This window comes from Gavia stellata, chromosome 33 (assembly GCF_030936135.1).
Source record: "Gavia stellata isolate bGavSte3 chromosome 33, bGavSte3.hap2, whole genome shotgun sequence".
In the NCBI taxonomy this organism is placed as follows: domain Eukaryota; kingdom Metazoa; phylum Chordata; class Aves; order Gaviiformes; family Gaviidae; genus Gavia; species Gavia stellata.
Window position 1 is genome coordinate 2,949,752 of NC_082626.1, and position 9,342 is coordinate 2,959,093.

The following is a 9,342-nucleotide window of genomic DNA, read 5'->3' on the forward strand; positions in this document are numbered from 1 at the left end:
GAGGGGCTGGGGGCACCATGGGGCTGGGGACAGGGACACCGAGGGGCTGGGAGCACCATGGGGCTGGGGACAGGGACACCAAGGGGCTGGGGGCACCATGGGGCTGGGGACGGTGGCACCGAGGGGCTGGGGGCACCATGGGGCTGTGGACAGGGACACCATGGGGATCGGGATGGGGGCACCATGGGGCTGGGGACGGGGACACCATGGGGCTGTGGACAGGGACACCACGGGGATCGGGATGGGGGCACCATGGGGCTGGGGACGGGGACACCATGGGGCTGGGGACAGGGACACCACGGGGATCAGGATGGGGGCACCGTGGGGCTGGGAGCACCATAGGGCTGGAGACAGGGGCACCACGGGGGTTGGGATGGGGGCACCGTGCGGCTGGGGGCACCATGGGGCTGGGGAGAGGGACACCGTGGGGCTGGGAGCACCGTGGGGCTGGGGACAGGGACACCACGGGGATCGGGATGGGGGCACTGTGGGGCTGGGGAGGGGGGCACCATGAGGACAGGGCTGGGGGCACCGTGGGGCTGGGGGCACGGCAGGGCTGGAGCTGGGGGCACCACGAGGTTGGCACCACCATGGGGTGCCGGCCGCCAGCTCAGGGCCCCGGGACGCTGGCGCCTCGAGAAGCGGGTGCTTTATTCACCAACCCCTCCCCACCCACCCCGGCGGCTCCCGGCTTCCACCGCGCTGCTCGGGCGGCAGCCACGTCCCCGGAGCCTGGCCCCGCGTCCTCGCCGCCGCGTGGCACCGTCATTGCCGTCACCGGGCCCTGCCTTGGCTGCTGGGCGGCTGCAGGACCATCACCTCCTCCAACTCGCTGCCGCTGCTCTCGGACTGCTCCTGGTAGCCAAAATCCAGGCTGGGAGTGGGGTGGGGGGGAGACCGGTGTTGGCAACCGGCACCCCCAGTGCCGGGGGGTGCCGGGGATACGGCCAACCCTCATGGCCACCCCTCACCTGGAGAGCGAGCTGTCCCCGCCATCCACCCCGCTGCTGCCCCCGTCGCTCTCCCCGCTCGCCTCCTCCTTCAGCTGGCCTCGTAGCCGGGCCGCCAGCTCGGGGGGCAGCCGCCGGCCGCCCCCCTGACCCTCCGCCACCTCCCGGATGCGCTGCCGCAACAGCCGCCCTCGCTCCTGTCCCCGCAACGCCCGGACGGCACCCAGCCACAGCCCCACCGTCTCCTCGTCGCTGGAGTCCCTGTAGGGACGGGGCAAGGCGAGGGGTGGGCTGCAGGCACCCACCACCACCCCACCCGCTGCCGCCCTCCCCGGCTCCGGGGCTGCAGTGGGGTCCCTGAGCTCCCCCGGCTCACATCTCCTCGTCCCCGGTGTCGCGGTAGCTCAGGGGGCCCATGCAGACGGAGCAGACGTTGCTCAGGGTTCGGTAGCACTCACCGCAATACAACCCTGGGGAAAACGGGGCTGTGAGAAGGGGGGGGGACACACATTTTTTGGGGTGACCCCAATCTAGGAGGGTTACTACCTTTGCAGCCGGGCGTGATGCACGCGATGAAGTCCGGTTGCTCCGTCATTCCGCAGGCCAGGCAACGTTTCTGTTGGATGCCCAAGAGCCGAGCCAGCCGGGCGAAGGCGGGCAGCCTGCAGAGAGGGAGTTGATGCTTCGTGGGGCAACGGCATCCCCGGGGGTCCGCGGCAAGGGCTTTGCCCTTGCCGCGGACCCCCGGGGATGCCGTTGCCCTTTCGCAATGCCCACCAAGGCGTTGACGGGGTCAGCATGGCTCCAACCCCGGGGGAACTTACCTGGAGGTGAGGAAGAGGAAGAGGTTGCCTTGCCCGGAGTCGGCCGTGCGGTGCATGGCGGCTTGGCGCAAGGCACGTGCCAGCCCTGCCCGCCGCGCCAGGATGGTGCTGTGGAGGAAAGACGTGCGCTCCTGGCACGGCGGGAATGGGGTGAGGGCAGGCGGCTGCCGAGGGGGTGCGGGGAGGTGGTGGTGGCGGCGCCTTCTCACCTGCTCGCGGCTCGGGTAGTAGGTGGCACACACCAACCGGCGCAGCCGTGCCACGTGGCTGCCGAAGATGGCAATGAAGAGGCAGATGCCGTACAGGAGACCTGGTGGGAAGAGGATGAGTCACGCAGGGGTGACACACACCCCCCTGCACCCCCTCCCCACCTAGCACGTTGAGGGTGCAGCACCCCCGGTCACCCATGCTGAGGTAGGTGCCGTAGTCGGGCTCCACCGGCTGGAGGCGGCAGCGCTGGGAGAGCACGGAGACGTTGCCCTGCTGCAAGGCGTCGAAGGCAGAGACCAAGTCCCGGAAGATCTCACTGGTGTAGCCCGTCCCGTTGACGCTGACGCCCAGCATCGACGGCGCTGCGGGGCGAGCGGCTCAGTAGCGGGGAACGGGGCACCCGCCGCCCCAAAGCCCCGGTCCCCAACCAGCAAAGCACCCAAGGGTGCTGTTCCGGCACGGTGGGTGCCGCTCACCCCTGGCGACGATCTCCCCCCGCAGCTGATGCTGGACCAGGTCAAGCAGCCAGAAGAGGCTGTAGTCGGCCAGGACGATGCTGAGCCCCAGCAGCACATGGCGCAGGACCCCCACCAGCTGCAGCCCGTACCGGCGCCGCTCCTGCCGCGACAGCCACAGCCCGCCTGGGTGGGTACGGGAGCGTCGTGAGGCCGTGCCGTGCCGGGACCCCCCCAACTCCCCCGCGGCGGGGCTGACCTGGGGCGATGTAGCGGCCGCTCTCCCAGGCTGTCAGGGGCAGCACGGTGGGTCTGCCCTGCTCCGCTCGCCGCAGGTCCAGCTCCACGAAGCGTCGCGTGATGTAAACGTTGTCGAAGGTGTCGTCCCGCAGGTACCGGTGACGGTACCGCAGAGCCCTGGGGATACAGCGGGGGGGATGCCGGGCACCCGCACGCTGGGTGCCTGTCCCCACGGGGGGGCTGGAGCAGGACCCCAGCGCACTCACTGGAGGTACATGTAGAGGATGGCGCAGAAGGAGATGTGCATGAAGAGCCCCAGGACGCGGCGGGTGGGCTCCAGGCGCAGGCGCACGTCCTCCATGATGTCCAGGGCCACCTCCCCCAGGCTCTTGCTGGCGTTGAGGCTGATGTCGAAGTGGTGCACGGCCGAGATGTTGAACTCGAACTCCCGCCGGACGCGGTCCAGAGCATCCCTGAGGGCTGCGGGGGTGACAAGGGGCCGCGCGGTGCTGGGGGTCAGGGCGAGCGCTGGGAGGAGGTGGGGGGGCAGAGAGTGACCCCCAACCGCCCCGTGGCCCCGGGATACTCACGGGCTGCGATTTTCCTCCTGACGAAGGACTGGACGTACTGCGGGATGACGCAGAAGAGGAGGGCAACTGCGGATAGGGGGGGTCTCTGCTAGGGTGGGGCCCCCGTGGTGGGCAGGGGTCTGCCGTGCCGCCCCCCTCCCCGCTGCAGAGGGACAGGGACCCACGCACCGTTGGCCAGACCGCAGAGAGGCTTGAAGGTGATGATGACGTAGCAGAGGAAGAAGAGGAAGGGGATGGCGCGCTCACAGTTGTCCTTGGCCTCCTCGAAGAGGCGCAGGCAGCGGCGGTACGGCGTGCCCAGCTCCCGGTTGCACACCCTGCCCACGTTCGCCAGCCACAGCCAGACGTTGCGCAGGGCTCGGGCTGCGGGCAGGGAGAAGGCGTCGGGGGACGGGCAGCGGGCGATGGGGACAGACGGAAAGAAGGACGCGGGGGGGTGCTGGAGCCGGGGAGAGCCTCGGGAACCACCGCTCACCGACGTGGCTGACGGAGTCCATGATGGAGCGGAAGAACTTGCGGACGTGGTCGCCCACCACCTTGGCTTTCTGGGCGATGTCCTTGATTTTGGCCAACACGTCTGCGGAGAGGGGGGACCCCTGACCATACCCCGAGGGGCGAGGACAGCCCGGGGTCAGCAAGCGCTGCTGGAGCTCCCCCGGGAAGGGACCCTCCCATCCCACCGCATCGCCCCGGCCCCTCGTCTCACTCAGCAGCGGCTCCTGGGCGCGTTGCAGCCGCTCGGCCGTCTGGTTGAGGGCGAGCTCGGCCCCGCACGACAGCGACTCGGAGGCCCGGGAGAAGTTGTGCAGGATGTTGGTGCAGGGGCCCTGCACCGCCATGCCCAGCGCCAGCAACAGCATCAGCATCTTCCCCTCCCCTGCGGGGACAGGGGGGTCCTGGGGCTCAGCTGGCACCCGGCACCCCCCCAGCACCCCTCCCGGCTCCCGGCGGCGGGACCGACGGCTGCTTACTGGTGAAGATGTGGGGCAGCGACAGCAGCACGGTGACCCGCACCTTGACCGAGAAGGCCATGCCCAGCCCCAGCCCCGCGCCCAGGCTGGCGGTGGTGACCAGGCAGTACCAGACGTTGTGGCCCTGCGCCAGCAGCACCAGAGCCCCGTACAGGCTGGCCAGGGCCATGCCCAGCACGAAACCGCCGGCGCTGCGGGCAAATTCCCGCGCCTCGCTCGGCTCCTCCGGCCGGCGCATCTGCCGGGGCCGTTTGTCCCCGGACCGCGGTGCTGGGCTCTTCCCCCAACCCCTCAGCCCCTGCAGGGCTCTGCCCAGCCACGAAACCAGCCCCATGCTGGGCTGGGCTCTCCCAGGCTCCGGGTGCTCTCCCAGGCTCCGGGTGCAGGGATACGGTGGGCAGAACGGGTGGCTCACAATGCGCCGGTTCCGGGGGAGCATCCCGCCGTTGCCAGGACGAGGCACAGAGCCATGGAGCCGGCGATGGCCCCTGAGCGAGAGCGCTTGGCTGGGGCAGAGCGGCGCAGGAGGCAGAAACCACCCAACACGAGTGAGATCCCATCCCACCTCGCTCCGGAGCTCCACGGGCCGGGGTTGCCTGTGGGCAGTGGGAGAGGGCAGGGCTGACGCCTCCCTCCCCACCCAGCCCTGAAGCGAGCGGTGGTCTGGCTGTTGCCCGCCCCGTGCAGCCGGTTCCTCTGGAGCCAGCCGGACCAGTACCGCAGCAGCAAGTTCTTCCTGGGAGCCGGCGTCGGGACCCTCCTCGGCCTCGGTGAGTGTGTGCCGGTGCCAGGCGCAGCGGGGAGGGGGGTGCTGGTGGCGCTGGGGGCTCCGGGCACATTTGTCGGTGTTTCAGGGCTCTGCCAGCTCCTCATCGTCCCCATGAACTTCACGGAGACGCGCAAGGTGCAGGTCTCCTGCGGGCTGGTGGGTAAGGACGGGGCCGGGAGGGGATCGGGGTGACGGGGGCCATCGGGAGCCCCGGGGGGGGTCTCTGTGGGACGGTGGGGACAGCTCTCCGCTCGCCACAGGGGTGACTGCCTTGGGCTGGGCCACATCGCCCCACTTTCGCTGCGCCAGCCTGCTCGTGGCCCCCAAACTCCTGGGAAAGGAGGGTCGGGTCTACGTCCTCTCCTTCATCCTCGCCGCCATCTACAACGGTAGGGTCCCACCGCGTCCTCGTCCCCCCCGACGGGGTCCCAAGGGCTGGTGGGGTCTGAGCCACCCCTGCCGGCACCAGGGCCCGTGACCAACGTCTGGCACAACCTGGCGGAGGTGACGCGCTCGCTGGGCTGCGTGGCGGAGCTGCAGGTCAACCACAGCCGCCAGCTTTGGCGGGTGTCGACGGCCCCCCTGCGCAAGGTGATGGAGGACATGGCGGTGAGGCAGGGGACCGGGGCGGGTGGCGGAGGGGGTCCGGGGGGTGTGGAGCGGGGCCGAGCTTGCGTGTCCCCCTCCGGCAGCGGAGCGGGCAGACGCTGAGCGCCGAGATGCAGAACATCTCGCGCGCTTTCGTGGGGCTGAACGAGGAGGTGGCCAGCGAAGCGGGGTACGACCTGCGGCAGCGCCGGAACCCGGACCCCCGGCCGGCCCCCAGCACCCAGCAGCTGTACGAGATGAAGACCAAACTGCGCTGTACCTGTAAGCGGGGCGGGCAGGAGGCTGGCAGCACGCGGTGCGGGCGGCTGTCGACCAGGGGATGGGGCTGCCGCAGCCCCCCGTGCCGGCCTCACCGGGCACCCCAAATGGTGAGCGGGCGAGCGGGGCTGGGGGTGCATGGGCAGCTGAGGGCTCCTGCCCCCCAGATGTGATCGAGCTGGGCATGCAACGCTGCCGGGACTGGTTCAGCGCCAAGCACGAGGCTTGCATGGCGCAAGTGGTCGTGCCCCTCATCAGCCACCTCCTCTGCCTGCCGATGAAGTTCAAGCTCCTCTGCCACATTGTCAAGGGTGGGTGACCTGTGGGACCCCCACCCTGTCCTCTTGCGGTGGGGTGGCTCCAGCTCGGCCGGGATGGCAGCCGCAACCTGTGCCGGGGCGATGCCCGGGGGGTCCCGGCTCCGCCAGCACCGTCCCCGCTCCGTCCCCGCAGTCATGCACAGCTGGTGCTGGGACAAGATCCCCGTGGAGGGCAACTTTGGGCAGATGTACGACATGGTGAACAACTCCGTCAGCAGCCTCAGCCAGGAATTCAGCGCCAGCGTCGTCTTGCAGGTGGGTGCCTGTCCCCTCCGCCCAGAGCCGGGGTGGGGGCCCGATCCTGCCCTGCCCCACGGCCCCTCCGCCGCAGGAGGAACACCGCGAGATGCTGCTGGGTGCCAACTTGTCGGCGGAGCAGCTGATGGAGGAGGTGACCTCGCACCTGCAGGAGCACAGCACCCGCCTGGGCCAGGCCGTCTCCTTCTTCCGCCTGCTGCTCTCCTTCACCTTCCTCCTCGTCTTCATCTCGTGAGCCCCGGGGTGGGGGGGTGGGAGGGGGGGGGAGTGGGGGGGGGAGCACCCCTGTGCCAGCCGCAGGGCATGGAGGGGTGGGGGCCTCCTTTGGCAGCGGGTCTGGGGGGGAACGAAGACAAGGGGGGGTCCTGGGGGGCTGCAGGTGGTCCCTCGCCCCCCCCTGGACCCCCCCCCTCTTGCCAGGGCTTTCTCCTACACCAAGCGGTACTGCCAGGACATCTCCTTTGACAACCTCTACGTCACCACCTACTTCCGCCAAATCGATGCCCGCCGCAGAAAGCAGGTGAGGGGGGAGAAGGGGCGGACGGCTGCCCCCCACCCCTGGCAGGGGGGGGGGTCCTGGGGGGGGGCTGCGCTGAGCCGCCCCGCTCTCCCCTTTCCCCAGCACAAGCGGACGCTGCTGCCCCTGCGCCGGGCAGAGGTCTCGGCCGTCATCTTCCCGTGCCGCCTGGCCATGCAGCCGCCCGAGCTGCAGAGCATGGTGAGGGGATGCCGGGGGGCAGGGGGGCCGGGGGGCTGGGGGGCTGGGGGGCAGGCTGTGGCGGACCCCGCTCCCCGCAGGTGCTGGAGCTGCTGGAGTGCATCCCGCCCCTGCTCCTCCTCCTCCTCGCCTGCGGCCTGGACCACGTGCTCTTCACCATGCTCAGCGTCATCCAGCAGCACTCCTTCGTGCAGTACTCCTTCCACAGTGAGCCCCCAGCCCCACGGCACCCGGGGGGCAGCCCCATGGCCCCGCCGTGCCCCGCAGCAATGCAAGGGTCCCGTTCCCCCCCCCCCATTCCACCCGCCTCCCCAACCCCGCAGCCCCCCACCGCGTGCTCCCGTCCCGCAGGCAGCCATCGCTTGGCCGTGCGGGTGACGGGTACGTCCCTGATGGCGCGGCTCTTGCGGAGCACCATCGGGGCCCTCAACACCTCCTCCGACACCCAACTGGAGACGTCCAACTTCGGTGAGGCCCCCTCAGGGGACAGGATTCCCCCCAGCTCGGCGGTTTGGCCACCCCTGCTTGCGAGAGGGGCCGGGGGGGGGCTTTCCCCAAGGGGGGCTGAGCGTTGTCACCATGTCCCCAGCCTGCCTGCCGCAGCCCCGGGGCATGACGAGGCCGCAGTATGTGGGCAGCTGCCTGCCCCTGGCCATGCTGGTGCTGCTCTGCCTGGCCCAGGTCTACCCGTACCGCCTGCGCCGCGCCATCGCCGCCTTCTACTTCCCCAAGGTAAGCGGCAGCCCCGGTACCGGCCAAGGGCCCGGCACAGCCCAGCCCATTCCGGGGGGGGCAGTTTTTGGGGTGGGCTGGTGCCCCCCGGCCACCTCTCATGGTCTTCGCTGGGGCAGCGGGAGAAGAGCCGCGTGCTCTACCTCTACAACAAGCTGCTGCAGCAGCGGCAGAGCTTCGTCCGCCGGCAGCAGAAGCGCATCGCCCGGCGGGCACGGCAGCACCCGGGACTGGTGAGCGGGGACGGGGACGCGGGGCTGGGACCGCACCGGGGTGCCAGGGCGGGGGGCTTCACTGTCCCCCGATCCCAGGTCTGTTCCCCCGTGGGGTGGCTGCTTGGCATGAGCCCCACACGTCCCCGTCCCCGCCGCAGGGGACGTCGCTGCTGGAGTGGTGCTGCCAGCGTTGGCCGCGTCTGCGCCGCTGGATGCGCCGGAGCTGCACGGTGTGTGGGGCACCCGAGACCCCCCAAAACCGGGTCTGCCCCGCACCCGCCTGCGGCGCCCCGTACTGCGGGCCGTGCTGGAGGGAGGCGGGCGGCGCGTGCCTCGCCTGCGCTCCCGGGGACCACGGCCTCTCCCAGGACAGCAGCGAGGAGGACGTGGGGTACGCGGCCTGAGGGCGCCCGGCAATAAAGGCCATGACCCCCCTGTCCACAGCGTGAATTGGGGTCTGGGGGGGGGGGGGAGCATCTGGGGGGGTGGGGGTCTCTGGGGTGAAAGGGGGTGTGAGGGTGATGAAGGTGGGGGGTCTTCTGTGTACGGGATGGCGAACGCAGGGGTCTGATGTATGGCTTGGGGAAGGTGGGGGTCTCGAGTGTATGGGGTGATGGAGGTGGGGGTCTCCGTTCTATGGGGTGGTGAAGGTGGGGGTCTCCGAAGGATGGGATGGAGAAAGCGGGGGTCTCCGGAGCACAGGGTGGGGAAGGTGGGGGTCTCTGGGGCGTGGGGTGATGAAGGTGGGGATCTCTGCTGTATGGGATAATGAGGGCGGGGGTCTCCGGAGCACAGGATGGAGAAGGCGGGGGTCTCTGGAGCACGGGGTGGGGAAGGTGGGGGTCTCCAGAACATGCAATGGAGAAGGCGGGGGTCTCTGGGGCACAGGGTGATGAGGGCAGGGGTCTCTGGGGCACAGAGTGATGGAGGTGGGGGTCTCTGCTGTATGGGGTGATGAGGGTGGGGGTCTCCGGGGCACAGGGTGATGAGGGTGGGGGTCTCTGGGGCACGGAGTGATGGAGGTGGGGGTCTCTACTGTATGGGGTGATGAGGGTGGGGGTCTCTGCTGTATGGGGTGATGGAGGTGGGGGTCTCTGGGGCACGGGGTGATGGAGGTAGGGGTCTCTGGGGCACGGAGTGGGGAAGGTGGGGGTCTCTGCTGTATGGGGTGATGAGGGTGGGGGTCTCCAGGGCACGGGGTGATGGAGGTGGGGGTCTCTGCT

At 70.2% G+C, this 9,342-nt stretch overlaps 2 protein-coding genes across 2 annotated transcripts; one reads left to right on the top strand and one right to left on the bottom strand.

Moving 5' to 3' along the window:
• Window positions 1-774: 774 nt before the first annotated feature.
• On the bottom strand, window positions 775-4,478 carry DCST2 (DC-STAMP domain containing 2). Its single transcript, XM_059832108.1, has 15 exons — window positions 4,241-4,478; window positions 3,976-4,146; window positions 3,745-3,846; window positions 3,438-3,632; window positions 3,270-3,335; window positions 2,946-3,159; window positions 2,699-2,856; window positions 2,461-2,625; window positions 2,179-2,346; window positions 1,984-2,084; window positions 1,775-1,905; window positions 1,497-1,612; window positions 1,327-1,420; window positions 972-1,211; window positions 775-874 (listed from the first exon to the last, which is right to left on the bottom strand). Exons 1-15 carry the CDS (start codon window positions 4,476-4,478, stop codon window positions 775-777), a joined length of 2,259 nt encoding a protein of 752 aa, XP_059688091.1.
• A 243-nt stretch (window positions 4,479-4,721) lies between these two features.
• Window positions 4,722-8,523, top strand: DCST1 (DC-STAMP domain containing 1). The gene is made up of 15 exons (XM_059832110.1): window positions 4,722-4,788; window positions 4,885-5,010; window positions 5,270-5,398; window positions 5,479-5,618; window positions 5,702-5,879; window positions 6,044-6,187; window positions 6,330-6,451; window positions 6,528-6,685; window positions 6,875-6,974; window positions 7,077-7,172; window positions 7,253-7,379; window positions 7,524-7,640; window positions 7,762-7,904; window positions 8,024-8,137; window positions 8,278-8,523. The coding sequence occupies exons 1-15, from the start codon at window positions 4,722-4,724 to the stop codon at window positions 8,521-8,523; spliced, it is 2,007 nt and encodes a 668-aa protein (XP_059688093.1).
• The last annotated feature ends 819 nt before the right edge of the window (window positions 8,524-9,342 follow it).

Coding starts and splice junctions, on each gene's coding strand:
- DCST2 (XM_059832108.1), bottom strand. CDS start 4,478: ATGCGCCGGCCGGAGGAGCCGAGCGAGGCGCGGGAATTTGCCCGCAGC. Junction 3,336..3,437: donor TCTCTGCGGTCTGGCCAACG/GTGCGTGGGTCC, acceptor CCCTATCCGCAG/TTGCCCTCCTCTTCTGCGTC. Junction 1,421..1,496: donor CATCACGCCCGGCTGCAAAG/GTAGTAACCCTC, acceptor CGTTTTCCCCAG/GGTTGTATTGCGGTGAGTGC.
- DCST1 (XM_059832110.1), top strand. CDS start 4,722: ATGGCCCCTGAGCGAGAGCGCTTGGCTGGGGCAGAGCGGCGCAGGAGG. Junction 7,173..7,252: donor CGCCCGAGCTGCAGAGCATG/GTGAGGGGATGC, acceptor CGCTCCCCGCAG/GTGCTGGAGCTGCTGGAGTG. Junction 7,380..7,523: donor CGTGCAGTACTCCTTCCACA/GTGAGCCCCCAG, acceptor CCCGTCCCGCAG/GCAGCCATCGCTTGGCCGTG.